Source organism: Notolepis coatsorum, assembly GCF_963971535.1.
Source record: "Notolepis coatsorum genome assembly, chromosome: 2".
Classification (NCBI taxonomy): domain Eukaryota; kingdom Metazoa; phylum Chordata; class Actinopteri; order Aulopiformes; family Paralepididae; genus Notolepis; species Notolepis coatsorum.
This window is the reverse complement of record NC_140166.1, coordinates 177,339,456-177,362,472: the sequence shown is the minus strand read 5'-3', so window position 1 is coordinate 177,362,472 and position 23,017 is coordinate 177,339,456. Positions and strand designations below refer to the sequence as shown.

General features: G+C 43.1%; 1 protein-coding gene across 1 annotated transcript in view; it reads right to left on the bottom strand.

Moving 5' to 3' along the window:
• mdp1 (magnesium dependent phosphatase 1) overlaps positions 1-23,011 on the bottom strand; it is a 42,182-nt gene extending 19,171 nt beyond the window's left edge. The window contains exons 1-2 of the mRNA XM_084308704.1: positions 22,900-23,011; positions 21,987-22,047 (exon numbers count right to left, since the gene is read on the bottom strand). Coding sequence (XP_084164830.1) covers positions 21,987-22,047; positions 22,900-22,933 — 95 coding nt within the window. The 5' untranslated portion in view covers positions 22,934-23,011. The remainder of the gene's footprint in view (positions 1-21,986; positions 22,048-22,899) is intronic.
• Positions 23,012-23,017: the final 6 nt, after the last annotated feature.

The window sequence follows — 23,017 nt, the reverse complement described above, 5'->3', positions numbered from 1 at the left end:
AAGTCACATGAGTCTCCCAGTCACACGAGTCTCCCAGTCACACAAGTGACTTGGAGACTTGTGACTGGGAGATTTGTGTGACTGGGAGACTTGTGTGACTGGGAGACTTGTGTGACTTGTGTGACTTGGAGACTTGTGTGACTGGAAGACTTGTGTGACTTGGAGACTTGTGTGACTGGGAGACTTGTGTGACTGGGAGACTTGTGTCACTTGGAGACTTGTGTGACTGGGAGACTTGTGTGACTGGGAGACTTGTGTGACTGGGAGACTCGTGTGACTTGTGTGACTTGGAGACTTGTGTGACTGGGAGACTTGTGTGATTGGGAGACTTGTGTGACTGGGAGACTTGTGTGACTTGGAGACTTGTGTGACTGGGAGACTCGTGTGACTTGTGTGACTGGGAGACTTGTGTGACTGGGAGACTTGTGACTGGGAGACTTGTGTGACTGGGAAACTCGTGTGACGTGTGACTTGGAGACTTGTGTGACTGAGAGACTTGTGTGACTGGGAGACTTGTGTGACTTGGAGACTCATGACTGGGAGACTCGTGTGACTGGGAGACTCGTGTGACTTGTATGACTGGGAGACTTGTGTGATTGGGAGACTTGTGTGACTTGTGTGACTTGTGTGACTGGGAGACTTGTGTGATTGGGAGACTTGTGTGACTTGGAGACTTGTGTGACTGGGAGACTCGTGTGACATGTGTTGGAGACTTGTGTGACTGGGAGACTCATGTGACTGGGAGACTCGTGTGACTTGTGTGACTTGGAGAATTGTGTGACTGGGAGACTCATGTGACTTGTGTGACTTGGAGGCTTGGTGGCTGGGAGACTTGTGTGACTGGGAGACTTGTGTGTCTGGGAGACTTGTGTGACTGGGAGACTCGTGTGACTTGTGTCTGGGAGACTTGTGTGACTGGGAGACTTGTGTGACTGGGAGACTCGTGTGACTTGTGTGACTGGGAGACGTGGTAAATACACAGGTCACAACATGTTTACAGGAACGTTTGGGAGTTGTATTTTGATTGTATTTGGAGTATATTTCCTGACTGTAGTGAACTAGGCTAGATGTCTGCCCCACTTCCAGTGATGAAGCTAAGCTAGGCTAACGGTCCAGGCGTTCCCTAAGCCCAATGCATGCAGAGAGATGAAAAAGGTATGTATCTTCTTGTCTAACTCCAGGGAAGATGTTAAATAAGCTAATTTCCCAAAATGTTGGCGTTTTCCTTTAAGAAGAAATGCTTACTGTACCACTTTCAGCTTAGGGTCGAGAACAGGGATGTACAGACAGACACTACCTTTTCATTGCTGATGCAATTCTGAGCACAAAACACGTATTCTAACTGTATCTCACATTCCAAAAACTTAAAAATGTTAAAGGAAGAAAAGCTTGTTGTCTACCTCTTCGATAACACTTTATAATAACACTCTGTTATAAGGTATTTGTAGATAATGAACTAATCATGAACCATTTATATACATTCGTAATTGATTATTAAATCATGTATAACTATATTTGTATAACATTTACAAATTATTTATACATTATTTATAACTCATTATCAACATTGTTTGTACTTGATTTGTTATAATGTTATTTCATGTGTAGTAACACATTTGTAGATGCTTTGAAAAATGGATATGAAAAAACTACTATACCTCCATTTATTTGTTCATGTTTAACAAATTATTTATAAAACATCCTTAAAAGATATATAAATCATTTGCAGATGTTATTGTGTTCCCTAATCTAAAGTGAAGACTATTCATCATTAACACTTTCAGTGCCCATGACGTCATAACACGTTTTATCAGCCCAATGCCTGAATGCCCACAACGTTTATTAGCGGTTTATTTTTTTATTAGCGATCTGAATTCATATTCCATCAACCGAGTCTCCCGTTGGTATGCAGCCCCTGTAGGAGCTCAGATGTGAAAAAACCGCCCCCTATCGTCTCCCAGATGGTAATGCACCCTTTTGGAATGGACTCAATGAAAATGGATGAGAAAAGAAAAATCCGGAATCCACATTTTACTTCTCAGGCATGTAACCCGAGCCGATCGGATTCATTGTGGACCCTCAGAACAGCATGGAATACATATGTACAGTATGTAGCGTTGGATCAATAAAAGCAATCGATATTTGTAATGGCGATCAGGAATTGGAATAATCTTTTTGGATAACATCTGATCTCAGGTAAGGAATCTATTTTACCAGTCTTAGGATAATCAGACCTGTTTTCACGGAGATATAAGCTTTTCCCTATGTGTGTGTGTGGCTGTGTGGCTGTGCGAGCGATCAGGAAATAAGATAATCGATTTTTCAGATCGCCTATATAGCGTGCATACGTACACATATACTATCGATAATCTGATTCATAAATAGGCCGAAAAATTACAACGTTTTTGTGTATTCTAGAATATTCCAGTAAAGTGCGATTATCACGGAATATTTATATTTTCCTTGAAAACGAGGGCTTTTCAAAATACTATCAAACGAAAATGAACCGATAAAAAAACAATCCGTTTCGACAATGTTGACTGCAAACAAGTCATTGATAAACGACAGGCAGATTAGACACATAATTAGCCATTTAAAACATAGATTAGGCGTTTTAACGCTATCATTGAAGTGGGTGGTGGCACTCAAGCACTAAATCGTGCGCCCCCTGCTGGCACTGAAAGTGTTAACAAACGTCTAATACAGTTTGTTTGTTTATTTGTGGACTTTTTACTCACCTATTATGAACAATCTTGCTTTTATGAATACAAAGACGAAGCAATTACCAGACTTGTCTTTTCATGTTTAACAAATCATTTGTAAAACATTCATAAAACATCTATAAATCATTTGCAGATGCTATTGCGTGCCCTAATCATCACGGTCGTCTACACAAAATATAGGACTATAAATTGTAGGTCGTAAATGATGGAATAGATTTACCAACGAAAAAGGTGTTTAGTTTTAGTTTAGTTTATTTATTTAGCACATTATTTAAAAAAAAAAAAAAAAAACAGTGCTAGGAGGGAACGAAGCCCAAAGGGCTTGTACAAAGTTCCACTCCCATCTCATTGTCCATAAACAATATGAACGAAATACATGTGTAGCATGGTCTACAAAATAAACTACAAAACAGGAACAGAGACATAAGGCAGACACTATAGCGAAAACATGGAAGATTGACACGAGTCAGTAACAAGAAATCTTTTTCTTTGTTTTACGAGTACAAGAGGGCAAAGAAGAGGAGAATAACATATTAACGGTACATAAAGAGGAAAAGGAAACAAGCAGTCATACTAACAGTAGATGTAACACTGATGCACAGGAGTAACTTAATGTGATGGATGAATGAATGAATGAATGAATAAAAACTTTATTTAACAGATTGCAGAATGGGTACAATACAGTACGGCTCAATACACACAATTGTTAAGGGGATGCAGACCTGAGAAAGACGTTTGTCTTGTTTACATCAGGGGTCCCTGATGGTGATTTATGATGAAATAAAATTAGATTTTAGTTGTTTTTTGAATATGGATAAGGAGGTTGTTGACCTCAATGATGAATTTAGTGTGTTCCAGAGTTTAGGACCTCTAAAGCTAATGTTGAATTGATGGCTAGATGTCCGACAGAAAGGTAAGTGGAGTTTATTGCTATGGTTTGTTGGATATGAGTGAAATTCTGATGGAAAGATGAAGAAACTATGGAAGGTATCAGGAAGATCTTGTCTATTGTTAATGAACTTGAATATGAATGAGCATATTTGAAAGGTATTAAGTTTGTCAATTGATAGTAGAGAATATTTGCGGAACAGAGGTGCAGATGGTTCATATCTGGTAGAGTGGGAAATCATCCTGAGGAACCTCTTCTATGACTAATTTGTTAAGATATGATGGATATGTTGCAGCCCAGACTATATTACAGTAGTTAAGGTAAGGAAATAAAAAGCTATAATACAAGGTTAGATGGGCATGAGGGATGTATCATGGGGCAGACCTTTCTCAAAATTCCAAGCATCATCATTGACTTTTTGCAGACATTGTCAATGTGATTATGCCAATTTAACCCTTTGTCTATAGTAACTCCTAAATATTTTGTGAAAGGCACTTGGAGAATTTCATTTCCATTCATTAATATTTTAGATTCTTCTTTAGGGTAGTACTTATTTTTGTTGCAGAAGACCACAAAGTAAAACATTGACATTTAGAGTAAGCTTGTTGCATTGAAACCAGTTCGAGACAATTTCAAGTTCCTCATTCACGCATACAATCATGGACTTGAACTCATGATGAGTAGCTAGGAGATTGGTGTCATCCGTGAATAATAATGGAGGTCGAGTATTACAAGACATAGCCAAATCATTAATGTAAATTAAAAATAATAAAGGGCCCAGAATGGAACCCTGTGGAACCCCGAAGAGGATCCTTGATTTGACAGATGAGCATCCATTGGATGACACAAACTGCCCTCTGTTGTCTAAGTAGTTAGTAAACCACTTGAGGGCAGTATCCTGAACACCATATCTATTAAGTTTAGAGATGAGAATGTTGTGGTTGACAGTATCAAAAGCTTTGCTCAGATCTAGAAAGACACCAATAGCCATTTTTTGTCATCAAGTGCTGAGGAGATGTTATTGAAGAGCTGTAGCAATGCATGTTCTGTGGAGTATTTTTTACGGAAACCATACTAATGGTTATATTGATTGGTTGATTGAAAACTTTATTAACAGATTGCCAAATGGGTACAGTACAGCTCAATACACACAATTGTTAAGGGGATGCAGACCAGAGAAAGACTTTCGTCTTGTTTACATCAGGGTCCCCCATTTTCAATTCATCATAACATATATGACATACACGACATACAGATAGACAGTACTGCTACATCTATACATTTATGACATACCAGATTTGCTAATACAGTACTGTTTGTGATACAAAAAGAGTCTAAAAAAGAGAGTATATACATTTGACGTAGAAACGGTACATTGGGGCGCCCAAGTGGCGAACCATGTAACGCGCTGCGTCGCGGCACGGGCGACCCGGGTTCAATTCCCGGACCCAGCGTCATTTGCCGAATGTCTTCCCCCCACTCTGTCTCCCGCTCTTCCTCTCTCTCTCTCTCTACTGACTTTTGAAAAGCAGGGCAAAATAGATATAGGACGGTAATTGCCAAAGTCCTTTTGGTCTCCAGATTTATAAATTGGTATGACTTTGGCGATTTTGAGGTTGTGAGGGATGATATCGGATTGAAGGGATAGTGATAGAATATGAGTTAGAGGATGGATGATATAATCAATAGTTTCTTTGAAGAGACTGCTTTTGATCCCATCATGACCTTGAGCGGAGTTCTTTAAGATCATGATTATCTCATACACTTCCTTAGTACTAGGAGGATCAAAACTTGGGAGTGAGGAGAATTGACCTTTGATCTGACTACAAGGGTTCAAGTTAGAGTCTGCTATACAAGATGCCAATGAAGAGCCAACATTTACAAAGAAATCATTGAAACCATCTGCAATTTCTTTTGGGCTGCAGAGAAGAGTTCCATCCCACCCCCACCCCCTCCTAATAGACAGTCTCCTCCCCGCCGTATGTATATTTCTCTCCCACCCACCCACCCCCTCCAAATGTAGTCTCCTCACCACCGTATGTATATTTCTCTCCCACCCACCCACCCCCTCCTAATGTACAGTCCCCTCCCCATCATATGTATATACTCTGTCAGGATCTATGGGTAACAGTACTGTATATTTGAATACTGTATATGTCACAAATGTATCAGTACTAAATACCTGTATGTCCCTATGCCATATAAATGTCATGCATGTTGAGTATGTCATAAATGTCACTATGAATTGAAAATGGGGGACCCTGATGTAAACAAGACAAACTTCTTTCTATGGTCTGCATCCCCTTAACAATTGTGTGTATTGAGCCGTACTGTATTGTACCCATTCTGCAATTTGTTAAATAAAGTTTTCATTCATTCATCCTTCCTTATCATCTCAGCAGGTGCAACTGGTGGGGATTTATTCCGATTTAGCAAATGGTTGATGAGTTTCCAAGTAGACTTAATGTCATTTGACGCTTGAGTACATTTGTCTGCGTAGTAATTTTTTTTGCTTTCCTTACAGAGTGAATGAATTTGTTTTTGTAGTTCTTATATGTTACCACATTTATATTGGTGGGGTTAATTGTAGCTTTCCTATACATTTTGTTTTTTTTGCTTGTTTAGCCTGCTCATACCTTAAAAGTGTGGGACAGCACAAATTCCTTAGCTCTGCTAATGTATAAAGTGTACTGTAGCTTCCATTCAAACTGACAAACGTAAAGTCTCATGCGACTCCCTCTACATACTCCTGGGTCCTAGTGTCCCCCAGGTTACATGTATATGGCGTGTCAAAAGACTCTTTTTATTTTTATTATAAACAATGTTTATTGGTTGTTGCTTTGTTTGTGTTAATAAAATTGCATTTATCTATAGTCCTAATTCTGTCACTGTTTGATGTCACAAAGAAGGGTGCATCCGAAAGCCGTCTACAACATTTGTAACAGGTGAGTAAAAAGTCCACAAATAATAAACATTAGAAATTTGTTAATGATGAATAGTCTTCACTTTAGATTAGGGCACACAATAACATCTGCAAATTATTTATAGATCTTTTAAGAATGTTTTACAAATCATTTGTTGAACATGAACAAATAAATGGAGGTATATAGTCTTTTTTTCATATCCATTTTTCAAAGCATCTTACTACACATTAGATACCATTATTAAATGTTGCACTATTTACAAATAAGGTTGGTCATGTGGAAAAAAGTTACCAACAGATCATTTATGAATGTTAAACTACCGGTAGTACATTTACAAATTATGTACTAATCAGTTGAAAATGGTTTGGTCATTATCCACTAATGCATTATAAATAATGTATAACTAATTTGTAAATGTTATACAAATATAGTTATCATCATCAGGTGGCTCCTTCGTTCAGACACTCTCCAACAGGGGTGCAGTCGTAATATCAGAAGTGCACACACGCTCCTGCTCGCATGCGCATACATGTTCCCTCGCGGTCGCACAGAACAGATGATTATGCATAAATAGTAGGAAACATGTTTGTATAGGAAATTACTAGTTTTAGTTTAGTTTTTGTAAATATTGCCTTGAAATAGAGAAGCTGAAAAAGGTAGCAGGATGTAGCCTTCAATATATAAAGAAATTATATTGTCAACAGATATGGTTGAAAAACAAACAATGTTTTAAATGTAATTGTAGATACAATATTGTAGTTACAATTTCTTTAATTGAATTAACTTAAGCTAGAAAAGTAAATACAAACTAAATTAATAATGTAACTTACAGTTTATAGAAGGACAGTTTCCTTCTGAAGCACAACTTAATGCCTCATCCTTCCAGTCGGGACCATTTGTCACATAGTAAGAGCTCCACAGCTCAAGCAAACCCCCACAGGGCTTGTATTTTGGTTTTGCACTTCTCGTTCTTTGTTATGCTATTGGTATCCTATTATTATGCAAAGACTAGGTGATAGATAAGTGCCGGTACTTGGCGCACGGTGCGACGAGTCGAGTGAAAGTTGTGAATGCATTTTTGTGCACGCGCGTGCACATCTGTGCGCGTACTTCTGCTCAGCAAAGTGCTGGGACGGCGTGGTACCGCGTGGGACCACCACTGCACCACTGCTCTCCAACCCATTCTGTCCCCACTTCTTCTCTCCAACTCTGTGACTCCGCCTCTCACTCCGCTCCAATCACAGACGTCGTCTACCCAGCCTCTTCTTGGTCTTCCACTTACTCTCTTTCCATCCACCTTCCCCATCACCACCTTCTTGAACATCTCTCCGCTGGATCCTCTCAGTTATAAATGATTTAATAATCATTTACAAATGTATATAAATGGCTTGTTCATGATTAGTTCATTATCTACAAATACCCTATACATGTCTTATAACTGAGTGTTATTATAAAGTGTTACCAATTCTTCTTATTGTCTAGGAATGTGGCTAATTAGGCCAAGTTCACACTGCAGGCAAAGGTGGCCTGAATCAGATATTTTCGCTCGATGTGACTCAGCCCAGTTTTAAATTTTTTCATGAAAACGTGAACAGCACAAATCTCATTGAATCTGATCTTCTCAATTCTGATTTGGGACACTTTCATATGTGGTCCTAATTAGATACAGGTCAGATTTGTTTGCAATGTGACCTCAGTCTGAACAGTCATATCAGAATTCATGCAACTTTTATGTTACTCAACTTTTTAACATTCATCACAATTCTGTGGCGGGAGTCACTCTGTAAATATAAACATGGAAGACAGCTGTGATGGAGGTAGTCAGTGGAGGGATAGTGAGGTGTTTACCATATACATATTTTTGTACAAGCAAAACTTGAGGGGACCGATCATAACCCATAGTCTGTGTTTGAAAGCATATTGAAAGAAGAAATTGATCTCTTTCACATCCTCCTCGCCCCCACTATCATCTGCTCACAAAATAGCTGGCCTCCACTGCACATCAACTTGTAAATTAAACCATAAACTGTGACTTCTGTTATGGTTTGTAACGCACAACACAAGACAGGTATGAGAGTAAGCCAAGAACTGGGCATTTATTGAAACACACAGAAAACGGCACTGTCCCTTTAAGGGAGAACACAATTACTGGATAACAAGAAAAGGGAAAAGGCCCAGTGCCTTTAAGAGGCGAGCTGGCTAAGGGGAAGGCTAAGGGAAGGCTAACGGAAACAGGGCCGGGGCAAGGGACAAGGCAGGAACAGGGAGGACTAGGAGGACTGGACAGGGAGGACTAGGAGGACTAGAGAGGGGAAACAGGGACAGAGGCCTGCGGAGGCGGGCTGGGGACAGGGAGGACTAGGAGGACTAGAGAGGGAGGACTAGGATGACTAGGGTGGGGAAACAGGGACAGAGGCCCGCGGAGGCGGGCTGGGGAACAGAGAGGACTAGGAGGACTGGACAGGGAGGACTAGGATGACTAGGGTGGGGAAAAACAGGGACAGAGGCCCGCGGAGGCGGGCTGGGGACAGGGAGGACTAGGAGGACTAGAGAGGGGAAAAACAGACAAAGACTGGGATACTAGCATAGATGAATGTTGCTGCTCTGCAGCCTCTCCCGGGATGGTTCGTCTGGGGAAGCAGACGGTGACGTCAGAGCCGCTCTGCAGATTCCTCTCGGCAGCTCTCCGAGGTGGTAAACGGGACCGAGAGGGAGAGAGGGAGCGGGTTAGCTCAGAGTACAGTTGGGAACAGAGCAGGTGACAGGAGAAGTGACTTGTCCCAAAACAGATACTCCAGTGACTGAATCTTCGGTGTAATACACACTGCGAGTAAAGTCCAACAACAATCCAAGTGATAGAATCTTCTGTGCAAATAGACACAGTGAGCGAAGTTCCAATAAATAATCCAAGGTGATAATATCTTCGGTGCAAATACACACAGTGAGCGATGTTCCAATAATAATCCAAGGTGATAATATCTTCGGTGTGAATACACACAGTGAGCGATGTTCAAGCAAATATTATCCCAAATGAACTATCCAAAAAGCAAGCACTGGGTGAGTGACAGTCAGACAAAAAGCAGGATCTCTTCAGTGTATTAAACACACGAAAAACGAATAGGGTCAAAAACAGTTTTGCAAAACTCACCCAGGCGCTGTGCGTAAAGAGAGCGGGATCAAACAGGGCGAGCGCGTCGCCACGGGGAACGGGTTGTCCAAGCGGAGGTCTGAGTGGTGCGCGACTGCTTGGAGTACGCGCCGGTACGGAGGGCGCATCTGGCGCGGAGGTCTGAGTGGTGCGCGACTGCTTGGAGTACGCGCCGGTACGGAGGGCGCATCTGGCGCGGAGGTCTGAGTGGTGCGCGTCTGCTTGGAGTACGCGCCGGTACGGAGGACGCATCTGGAGTGCGTCTGAATGCGCGTCTGGAGTGAAGAGCGCGTCTGCGCGGAAGAGCGCGCCGGCTCGGAGAGACGCATCCTCCCGTAGAGTATTAGGAAGCGATGCGCGTCTGGATGCGCGCCTGGAGTGAAGAGCGCGTCTGCTGCGCGGAGGTCTGGATGCGCGTCTGGGCGTCTGCTGCGCAGAGGTCTGGATGCGCGTCTGGGCGTCTGCTGCGCGGAGGTCTGGATGCGCGTCTGGGCGTCTGCTGCGCGGAGGTCTGGATGCGGAACACTGGAATACCTCCTGTGGAAGTTTAGAGAGCGCAGTCCAGTGTCTCCTTCCAGGCAAACGGAGACAGGAGGCGAAGGCTTGAGCGCATCTCACGCCGGAGATGAAAACAGCATAACAGACAGAAACCGAACCTCCCGAAGGAGTCTTGGTGATAGAGATATGATACGGAATGATACGGGACGACCCGACAAGGCTAGAGGGGAAGAGCGAGGTACTTAAAGCCCACAGGGGTGCTAATTAGAATACACATCAGGTGCGGGAGGTAATTGATAATCGAACTAGAAGTGTGTGTTCGGCACCAGACCAATCAAACACATAATGACAGGTAGTCCAAGGGTGTGGCTGCTGAAGAGCAAATGAACGCGAGGGTGGGGGCTAGTGAGGTGAGGAGAATGCAATTGATTAACAGAAAACTAAAGGAACAGAGCGAGTAGGCTTAAAGGAACAGAGCGAGAAGGTGAGCAACGGACAAAACCTCACAACTTCAGTGTCTTCCATGTTTACGTCCATCTTCGTTATTGTTAATTTGCGCATACAGGTCAGTTCAGGAGCGTGACTGGTTCACACTGGAATTATTAAAAAAAATTATGTGAACAGCGAAAAAAAAAATCGGATCCGAGCATTAAATCAGAATTGAGCATTAAGGCCTGCAGTGTGAACGTAGTGAGTTTGGCACCGTTAGACGAACAATACCACTTATTGTTAACTGCTAGGAATGTATCCCTTTGCTGGCTTTGTACACAATTGTAAGACACTTTTGATACTAGCGTGAGCTTTTGTAAATGTAATATTAAGTATCAGAAAACACTGAGTGAGTATCCATTTAGGGATCCACTGATTATTGAGCTGATATTGGCTGCTTTTAAAAATGTTTATATTGTTATCACCAAATATCAAATTTTGTATAATATCAGCCCACTGACATTACAATCTTTCACAGGGTCTAGCTCAGGGTCTAGGCTCTTTGATATCTAAAGGTGTTATGGTTTGTAACCGACCCCAATCGCACAACACAAGACAGGTATGAGAGTAAGCCAAGAACAGGGCATTTATTGAATACAAACAAAAAGCGGCACTGTCCCTTTAAGGGAGAACACAAAATACTGGAAACAAGAATTAGGGAAAATTGGCACTGTGCCTTTAAGAGGCGAGCAGGCTAAGGGGCTAAGGCTAAAGGACAGGGCCAGGGCAAAGGACAGGGCAGGAACAGGGGCACTGGAGAGGGGAACAGGGACAGAGGCCCGGGGAGGCGGGCTGGAGACAGGGACAGAGAAAACAGGGTTAAGGCCTTGGACAGGGCGAGGGCCAGAGCTGCTTACAGGGATGGAGTAGGAGCGCGCAGGCTAGACGTCTGGAGTGGAGCGCGTCGGCTCGGAGAGACGCATCCTCCCGTAGAGGATTAGGAAGCGATGCGCGTCGGCTTGAAGAGCGCGCCGGCTCGGGGTCTGGAGTGGAGCGCGTCGGCTTGAAGAGCGCGCCGGCTCGGAGAGTGCGCCGGCTCGGAGAGACGCATCCTCCCGTAGAGAATTAGGAAGCGATGCGCGTCTGGAGTAGTAGCGCGTCTGGAGTAGTAGCGCGTCTGGAGTAGTAGCGCGTCTGGAGTGGGGCGCGTCGGCTTGAAGAGCGTGCATCCCCCCGTAGGATAGGGAGCGATGTGCGTCTGGAGTAGTAGCGCGCCGGCTAGACGTCTGGAGTGGGGCGCGTCGGCTTGAAGAGCGCGCATCCCCCCGTAGGATAGGGAGCGATGTGCGTCTGGAGTAGTAGCGCGCCGGCTAGACGTCTGGAGTGGGGCGCGTCGGCTTGAAGAGCGCGCATCCCCCCGTAGGATAGGGAGCGATGTGCGTCTGGAGTAGTAGCGCGTCTGGAGTGGGGCGCGTCGGCTTGAAGAGCGCGCATCCCCCCGTAGGATAGGGAGCGATGTGCGTCTGGAGTAGTAGCGCGCCGGCTAGACGTCTGGGGTGGGACACTGGAAAACCTCCCGTAGAGAATTAGAGAGCGCACCGGCTGTGTCCCACTCCAGGCAAACGGCGACAGGTGGCGATGGCTGGCACCTCGTCTCACGCCGGAGAAGAACCAGCATACAGATACAGATAAGATACGGAATCTCCCGTAGGAGCTTACAGAACGACCCGACGAGGACTGGAGGGGAGGTCCAGGTATTTAAAGCCCTCTGGGGCGCTAATTAGAACACACATCAGGTGCGTGATGGTAATTGATACTTGACTTAGAAGTGTGTGTTCGGCACGGACCAATCAACACAGAATCCTCACAGTACCTTAAAGGAACGGAGCGAGGCAGGGAATGCAATAAATCAACAAAGTACCTTAGAGGAACGGAGCGAGTGGGTGGGAAGACAGGGAATAAAAGGTCCAGGGAACAGGCGAACCTCACAAAAGGTTAGCAATTAGGGATGCTCGATATTGGCTTTTTTACCGATACACCGATATTGTCCAACTCTTCATTTCCGATACCGATATCAACCGATACCGATATATGCACCCCCCCCCCCAAAACGGAATAATTTCAGGTAATTAACATTACATATCTCTTGTCGTGGAATTAACACAACATTATGCATACTTTTGACAATAGAAAAAATCTGAATATGTTCTTACTTGCTTGCCTGGGTAAATAAAGGTTAAATAAATTAAAAAGAAATTAAATAAAAAAGATACCGATAATTTCCGATATCACATTTTAATGCCAATATCGACCGATAATATCGGTAGGCCGATAATATCGGACATCCCTATTAGCAATATTTTGGCAGGCTATATTTATGCATTAGTCACAAAGACCTAAGGGAATGTCAATTTCAAGTAGGCTATAAGTAAATTCATTACACCTGAATGCACTCCATGCAATTATTTAATTTACTATTTAAAAAATACATGAGTTTTAGAGTTATTTACCTATGTCTATTTTCATTCATTTTGTCAAGGTATATTGCATTGTACAAATCCTTTGTTTTACAAGTTATTATATTGACTATGTTCATTTAAAGGCAGCTTTGTGTTCGAGTTTGATGTTACTCTAAATGTTGACAAAACATTTTTCACTTTTACTGCAATTGAATATCGGACCCAAATACCTGCGTATCGGCCTCTTGATTTACTAAAATATAATTGGTGTTGACCCTGAAAGAAACGGTCTAACCCTAAGCTACCTTATTTTAGTCTTGTATCAGTCCAATATATGATAAGATAAGATAAGATATTCCTTTATTAATCCCCTTGGGGATATCAGTTTCAGTATATCGGTGCACTGCTAATTTAGTAAGGGCAATGGCGAAGCGGCGTGTAACTGACGACTGACCGTGAGGCTACACCTATCTGGACGCCCTGGCTGTGGAGAGAGGACAGGACCTACACTGCACCATCATACAGAAGGATGGGCTGCTTGCATGAATCCTCCACATCTCCCCTGCAGAAAGAGTTGAGAGATATCATCAATGAGCTTCTGGAATGAGCTTCTGGAAGTATGGCCACACCCTCTAGCAATAAACTAACACAGTTATTTTACTTAAAGGAACACGCCAACATTATGGGAAATGCACTTACCGTCTTCTCCAGAGTCAGATAAGAAGATAAGATACCAATTTCAATAGAAAGCTATCCGGCTACAAGCTAGAATAGTTTAGCACAAATGAATGGAAGCGGATACGGACCACTAGCTTAGCTGTTGGCTAAAAACACCTCTCCTGGAGTTTTAAGCTACATACAGTAGGCTAGTGGTGGTGGCTTTCTACTGAACGCACAGAGAGGGAATTGGTATCCATCTTCTTGTCTGACTCTGGAGAAGACGGTAAGCACATTTCCCATAATGTTGGCGTGTTCCTTTAAGTAAAAGTAGAAATACAAAGATAGAATAGCACTCTGGTAGAGGTAAAGGTCCTCCATTCAAAATTGCACTTGAGTAAAAGTGCTGAAGTATTTGATATTGAATGTACCTAAGTATAAAAAGTGAAAGTACACATTCTACATGACGCATTTCAGTGTAATATTAAACTCTCTATCCACTGACCTCTAACGGTGTTAACGTGGTATGTGGTCCAGCTATACTGGCTCCGATTACACGGTGGTGTAGTGGTTAACTCACACTCACAGCAAGAAGGTCCAGGGTTCGATTTCCGCTTGGGGACCCCATGGGCCCTCATTCATCAACGTTGCGTACGCACAGATATGTGCTTAACCCGTGCGTACGACCATTTCTAAGCAAAGTGTGGGATTTATCCATTTGAACGTGAACTTGACTTTGTGCGTACAGTATGTCTACGCACAGCCCAGAGCATGCGTAGCTGGCGCCCGTTGGTAGAATATATTATTACAACAAGGAAATAAGCTTCTGTGCATTAGTTTCAACACTGGCGTGTTCTGTATGAACCGTAATTCATTATAGTTCATTGTAAAATAGCAACAGTAGTGTAATTATGGTCAAAACCCTATAAATAGCATTTGGAATAATAGGTCTTTATCTCCGAATGAATGCAGCATGGTTTATATAGCGTTATCGGAATATACGGGGTGTACTGACTGACTGCGCTCCGCGTAGCTCAACTCGTTATTATTTTGCGCACAGACCGCAGAAACACGGGAACGTTTTGATTATATTTAAAAGGCTTTACGTTAAATGAAACAAATGGAATTTCGAAGCTGTAAGCAGAATACAAGTCATATGAACACCCACGATATAGTGTTCTTCCCCCTTCCTACTGTATAAGAAAGAATAAAAAACCCATTGCAACGAGAACAGAGGTTATTTGTTGAGTCTATGTGTATTACAAAACCCTTGCAATAATGTGTCTTAAATGAATGAAAAGCATACATGCTCTGGACACAGAGCATATATCGTGTGGGTGATATGACTTGTATTATGCTTACAGAATTCCACGTATTTAGTTTTACAATGTCAAAGCCTTTTAATATAAATCAAAACGTTCCTGTATTTCTGCAATCTATGCGCAAAATAATAAGGAGTTGAGGTAGATACACACTCAGAACGTATTACATGCTGGTATGCTGATAGAGTAAACTATTATATGAATATGAATATGATATGATATAAGGTATACACTGGTAGCGTTGAGGAGTTGGATAGCCATTAAATGCCATTTGAGAATATAGGCTATTAATGCAATGAAAACATATTATTTAATAAGCGTAAAGATACAACAGCTAGATTAATGATGAAGTTAGTTTACTGTGCAGGTTTCGCAGGGCTGTGCATTGTGCTATTATATATGCGCAAGTTACTGTTGCATAATGTAGGCTATGGCTGCTATTATATGTAATTCATATAGGCTACCTAATAGTATATGATTTTTAGAGGCATCTATTTTGTTGTCGGTATTAATACAGACAATAAAATAGATGCCTCTAAAAATCATATTATAGCCAATCGAACACAACTAATAAAGGCATTCATATTACAGCACGGTTATAATGACACACCTGTTAACAGTACTGTATTTGCAAATCTGGTATGTCATAAATGTATAGATGTAGCAGTACTGTCTATCTGTATGTCGTGTGTGTCATATGATGAATTGAAAATGGGGGACCCTGATGTAAACAAGACGAAAGTCTTTCTCTGGTCTGCATCCCCTTAACAATTGTATGTTTTGAGCTGTACTGTAGTGTACCCATTCTGCAATCTGTTAATAAACTTTTCAATCAATCAATCAATCACCACCAACGCCAAACACTAAACAGTGGTCAACGAACGGTCTTTATTAGTATTTTGAGCTGTCCAGGCAGAATTGCAGCAATGGTCTTAGGGAGCCGTTGATATCTGACATCACTGTGTACAAGTCAGCCTTTTATTTATCCCATAACACCGGTTGTGTCTTCTTGGTTCGACAGCGCCTCAGTGAACAATCTCCCGTGAAGTTTGTCATAGTTCCGCTCGGGTCAGTCCATTATTTCACATCCCATGGGGGGTGTTTCATGACCATATATGGATAATCATGCACGAGCATTGACGGTAGAACAAAGAGGTATTTATCAACACGGAGGAGCGTAGGACCTGTGTACGCACGGTTGATAAATCCAGTTTTTTTTGTGCGTGCACACATTCTAAATTCTGTGCTTACGTATGAAAATAGAATACTTTCTAAGAAAAATTGATAAATGAGGGGTTTCCATGATGCCAGGTACTTAGGTGGGGTATCTCCCAGGCCTTTCTGTGTGGAGTTTGCATGTTCTCCCCGTGCTCGCAAGGGTTTCCCCCCCGATAAGATAAACCCAATGGAAAAACATGCACAACAGATCGCTAACGCTGTGGCGTCCTTGACGAAGACGGACAGGAGCACTTGGATTGGTCCCCGGGGCGCGGCTCACGTTGACAGAGTGCAGAGAGACATTTCATCGGCGACTCAGTGCATGTGTGTGTGTGTGTGTGTGTTCCTGTGGGTCGCCCATCTCGCGTGTCTGTGTTAAACTGCATGACAAATAAAGACTTCTAGTCTAGTCTAACAATTATCCTCTTGAAGTTGGCAGGCTTCAAATATGAAAGTACATCATCTTTATCACATTATAACATGTTTTGTAGGGCTGTCTTAAATACTTCGAAGCATTTGTGTGTGTGTGTGTGTGTGTGTGTGTGTGTGTGTGTGTGTGTGTGTGTGTGTGTGTGTGTGTGTGTGTGTGTGTGTGTGTGTGTGTGTGTGTGTGTGTGTGTGTGTGTGTGTGTGTGTGTGTGTGTGTGTGTGTGTGTGTGTGTGTGTGTGTGTGTGTGTGTGTGTGTGTGTGTGTGTGTGCGCGCGCGCGCATGGGGCCATTGGGTGGGGCCGGGGGACAAATACACTGGAGGAAAGTAACCCAGCTCAGCACTGCCCAAATTATATCATCACTATTACCTGTTTGAAGGATATCATCCTCAAACACATACACCTACATGCCTTGTAGAATTCCACACATAAGAAAGAAAGATACTGGGATGAATAAACAAAATAGGAAATAAAATGTAGAAATGCATGCAATACATAAATAAATATGAATCTCCATATATGAAATAGAACATTTAGATAAGGTGCTACTGAGATGTTTTGGTGAGTTCTTTGTTTTTTTGTGGAAGTAGCCCTTCTTAAAAATGCATGAACATTCACTGATAATTGGTCTGTAGTGCATAGTTTAGTCTACAGGCCATAATATTTCAAATAATCAAAATCTTACTTCATTCATCTTAAACATTCTTGATTTGGGGGATTGGTAGTTCCCATGAAATCTGAAGTTGTTCAAACGACAACAGCGATCCACCTTGAATTAAATCACACAGCCAAGTGAAACCTTGTTGGCTGCGTCACAGTCACGAAAGGGGCTACTTAATTCATTAATCCAATCCACTTTATTTATAGAGCACATTTAAAAACAACAAAGTTTACCAAAGTGCTGTACAAGTCCCACAACATAAGATAAAAAAAAAAAAAAAAGTAAAAACAATTATAATAAAAATAAAAAATGTATTCGAAGCTTCGAATTAAAATCGAAGCTCGGCCCCGAAGCTTCGATTGCCAAAAAAAGCTTTGAAGGTCAGCCCTAATGTTTTGTATGTCAAATTATTTTCTCCAAAGTAACACATAACTGATGAAATTTAGTGGAATAAAAATGGAAATACAGCCCATACCTTTACAGCCCATCTCTGCCATCGTACAGGACAACTTGCAGAGAAACAGAGCGTGGAGAGTTACTGCTGACATTGTTGGAAGATAATAAGATGGATCTTTATTAAGCCCTGTGGGGAAATTTTGGTGTCATAGCACAGGAGAGGGAGAGGCTTCTGATGGGTTTAATCATAGGGTAGATAATTAATAGACATAACATTATGATGGATTTGTTTGTCACTCTCCCAAAACATGGTGGTGGTAGCTGTATTGATTTGCTTGCAGGGTTTTTTTATAGCCTAAAATCCAAAGAATATGTTTATGATATTGACATCGATATATTTTGTATACTTGCCAATGTCAATAAAGGGGGAAAACAATAACATTGAATTGGCATCATAACCATAGAAGGATGTGGAAAGAGAAAGAAAGAAAGATCATTGCATTTATGTAGCGCTTTTTACAATGTAGGGTGGAAATTGCCTCCTTCACCACCACTGTGTCCTGTAGCACCCAGCCTGGGGCTATGCAGGCTCAGTGGCTGCCATACACTGGCACCAGGCTCACATCACACTACACAATGGCTGAACGGCTCAGGAGACCAGCCAATTAAGGGGGAGGAGGGATGATTAGGTGGCCTTGATGTCAGAGACCTGATTGGAAATTTGGCCAGGAACATTTGGGGAACCCCCTACTCTTTGCGATAGACGCCCTGGATTCTTTAACGACCAAATTCAGTCGGGACCTCGGTTTAACGTCTCATCCGAAGGACGTCACTCGCAATTGTACGGTGTCCCTATCACTGTTACAGGGGCATTGTTACTGACAAGTCCAGAAGACAGAGTGCTCTGTGCTGGACAACAGCACTTTCCGGAGCTCTACCCATGTAGCCATGCTGCCGGGCAAGTGGAGGCATCATGACCATAAAAGGATGTGGAGGCATCATGACCATAAAAGGATGTGGAGGCATCGTGACCATAAAAGGATGTGGAGGCATCGTGACCATAAAAGGATGTGGAGGCATCATGACCATAAAAGGATGTGGAGGCATCGTGACCATAAAAGGATGTGGAGGCATATCATGACATATCTATCCGACAGAACCCTCCTACGTGTCAGTGAAGGCCCATCAAGCAGCCAGCTGAACAGAACCCTCCTACGTGTCAGTGAAGGCCCATCAAGCAGCCAGTTGAACAGAACCCTCCTACATGTCAGTGAAGGCCCACCAAGCAGCCAGTTGAACAGAACCCTCCTACATGTCAGTGAAGGCCCACCAAGCAGCCAGCTGAACAGAACTCTCCTACCTGTCAGTGAAGGCCCACCAAGCAGCCAGCTGAACAGAACCCCCCTGTCAGTGAAGGCCCACCAAGCAGCCAGCTGAACAGAACCCTCCTACATGTCAGTGAAGGCCCACCAAGCAGCCAGCTGAACAGAACCCTCCTGTTAGTAAAGGCCCACCAAGCAGCCAGCTGAACAGAACCCTCCTGTCAGACAGTGAAGGCCCACCAAGCAGCCAGTTGAACAGAACCCTCCTGTCAGTGAAGGCCCACCAAGCAGCCAGTTGAACAGAACCCTCCTGTCAGTGAAGGCCCACCAAGCAGCCAGCTGAACAGAACCCTCCTGTCAGACAGTGAAGGCCCACCAAGCAGCCAGCTGAACAGAACCCTCCTGTCAGTGAAGGCCCACCAAGCAGCCAGCTGAACAGAACTCTCCTACGTGTCAGTGAAGGCCCACCAAGCAGCCAGCTGAACAGAACCCTCCTGTCAGACAGTGAAGGCCCATCAAGCAGCCAGCTGAACAGAACCCTCCTGTCAGACAGTGAAGGCCCACCAAGCAGCCAGCTGAACAGAACCCTCCTGTCAGACAGTGAAGGCTCACCAAGCAGCCAGCTGAACAGAACCCTCCTGTCAGACAGTGAAGGCCCACCAAGCAGCCAGCTGAACAGAACCCTCCTGTCAGACAGTGAAGGTCCACCAAACAGCCAGCTGAACAGAACCCTCCTGTCAGACAGTGAAGGCCCACCAAGCAGCCAGCTGAACAAGTCCGCCACATCACCCTGTGTGTTTACTGGAATCGATGGAACTGAGCCAGGTACTTTCCACCACTGCTGGGAAGTGAGAACTTGAAACCAGGAAACAGCACTTGCACTTCTCTTTTGCCTTTTCATTTTGGCAGATAATAATAAAAGAATATACATATAATATATATATACACATATATAAAGTCATGCACTTTTTCTTTGGTTTAACGTTTTCAGCGTGTGGTAAAATTATAGGTGTATTGCAATGTCAAAATAGTTTACAATGAACGAAGCTGATCCAAGGAGCGACTGAAAAATTAAGCCATCTGCAGTCCCTTATAATTATTTTGTTTCAAATGTCATGGAGGGTGTGTTTCCCATGTACATGATGAATTTTGATTATGTTAATTAATGATGGTGACCTTTTTGTCTGGCCGTCGTGCACTTTGTGACATGTGGAATATGAGTGGGTGGATTTTTATGTCTGAGTCTAAAGTCTAGCATGTGTGGGTCTTTTAATGTCACATAATGAAGCATAATGTGTGTGTGTCTATGGCTATTATGTATGTGTGTGTGTGTGTGTGTGTGTGTGTGTGTGTGTGTGTGTGTGTGTGTGTGTGTGTGTGTGTGTGTGTGTGTGTGTGTGTGTGTGTGTGTGTGTGTGTGTGTGTGTGTGTAGAGCACCTCAGTGGAGCAGTTTCCTTGTTTGTTCCTACACATCTGAACTGAAGATGGCTGAAGATGGCTTGTCTATGTGTCTCGCTAAAAGCTTAACAACATGAACACGGTCTACTTGTCACAGACAACACTAGCCCCTTACGTGACTGCGATCTGCAAGCCAGGGGCTTTTGTCTGCCTGGTGCGCCAATGGCGGAAATACACGGCTCGCTCTGTAATTACCACTCGTTTTGTAACAATGATTTAAAAGGTTTATTAGCAACCCCGAGCTTTCAGACACCAGCGTTTCGCTGTGTTAAACCCATATTGTACGCTGGGTATCTTTGAAATTCATATCTGATATATTTTTGACACACCCCCAGCTCAGAAGCAGCGCTTGTTGGGACATGTACTGCTATTCCTAGCACTATTTGGGCAACTTTACACAATTCCTGTTAGTCTATTGAAGACATCTGTAAGGTTTTTTTCAAAAAAATGCATTGTTTTATATTTCTAATCAAGTACTCAAAACCATCATTTTCTAGCTTCAAGATTTCAGGCTGTTATGGCCTGGCTCCGCCCATAAGCACTTTGAGTGACAGTCAGTCCACACAGTCTGCGACTGGTAGACAGAGAGAGATCATAGAGAGAGAGAGAGAGGGGGGGGGGGGGGGGTGCGAGAGAAAGAGAAAGAAAAAAAAGACAGGCCGTCTCTTCCTTTCGTTTTTTCTCTCCCTGCGGCAGCTTGTGTGGGGGGGGGGGTGCGAGAGAGAGAGAAAAAAAAGACAGGCTGTCTCTTCCTTTCGTTTTTTCTCTCCCTGCGGCAGCTTGTGTGGGGGGGGGGGGCCTCCCTTCCTCCCCTCTCCCGTGTGGCGTGGCAGGTCCCCCTCCCTCTCTCTCTCTGTCTCCCTCTCTCTCTCTCTGTCTGTCTCTCCCTCCAGAGTATGCAGAAGTGTCGGGTTTCACTGCCTCGCAGTATGAGGAAGTGCGCTGTCTAGTCTAGGTAGATTGTGGGCGGGCATTAGCTACAACCACAGAGCCAATCACATCACTGTCTTCTACCCAGAGCCTGAATGACGTGACTCAGGCCTTCAAATCAGGATGGACTAATTTACTGGAGCAGGAAATTATCTGAGCTGAATCAGAGCAATCCGCCAATATGGTATTTAGACACTAAAAACACATTGATACTAACTCCTATTACTATAATACAATGCTAGAGACTGAAAAATGACATTTATAGTACATGTCCCCTTTAATACGAGCCTGGTAGCGGCATAGCTGAGAGTGACTGCGGTTACAAAAGCCCCTGGCTTGCAGATCGCAGTCACGTAAGGGGCTAAGACAACACAGACTTCCTGATGAAATATAAGGTTATCGTTACACAATATAGTGAATGTCTATTTCTGTATTTTTGTTTCTTGGAGATTATTTTCCAATACATGTCTGATGAATGATTTTCTCATTTAAAAAAAAAAGTCCTGCCAAATGTTGACTTACTTGTTGTTCTTGTGAAAGGGTGGATCAACCCCACCTACCCATAAGGGCCAGAGGGTATAATCTATTGAACGAGCAGAGAAGAGAGGATGAAAGACAAAAATATTGTATTCATTAACCACACATTCAAGACTGGGTGCTGCGTTAACTGCATTGGACACAGACAGTAGGAAGACTATTGATTGATTGATTGAAAACTTTATTAACAGATTGCAGAATGGGTACAATACAGTACAGCTCAATACACACAATTGTTAAGGGGATGCAGACCAGAGAAAGACTTTCGTCTTGTTTACACCAGGGTCCCCCATTTTCAATTCATCAGGACATATATGACATACATGACATACAGATAGTCAGTACTGCTACATCTATACATTTATGACATACCAGATTTGCAAATACAGTACTGTTTGTGATACAGAAGGAGTCAAGAAAAGGGAGTATATACATTTGACGTAGAAACTGTACATTGGAGGAGGTTGGGTGGGGGGGGGTTGGGTACACTGGGATATTGACAACCATACTGGGTAATTTACATTGGGAGGTGGGTGGGGGGGGGGGCACATTGTATAAACAAGCAAAACTGTACATTGAGGGGGGGGGGGGGGGACTCTGTACAAACAAACAAAATTGTACATTGGACTATTGACAAGACCATACTAGGTAAATGACTGTACATTGGAGGGGGTTGGGTTAGGATATTTACAGGGGCCAGTGTTGCATTGCAGTCTCCCCGTAGGTGTCTCTTGAGAGAGGTTTTGAAAGTGGGTAGTGATCCACATTCCTTTACAGCTTTGGGTAGGGCGTTCCACATTGATGTGGCATAATTGCGAAACGTGTTTAGTCCCTTATTTGAGCCGAATCTGGGTTTAACATGATTTGTGGAGCTCCCTCTGGTGTTAAAATGACTTACCCAAGTCGAATACAGCAAACATAGGTTTGGACATGACTAGCTGAGGCGGGCGATGTACTTGAATCAACTCAATACAACAATGATGATAATCTACTATCACACCCCGATGCCGCTCCAC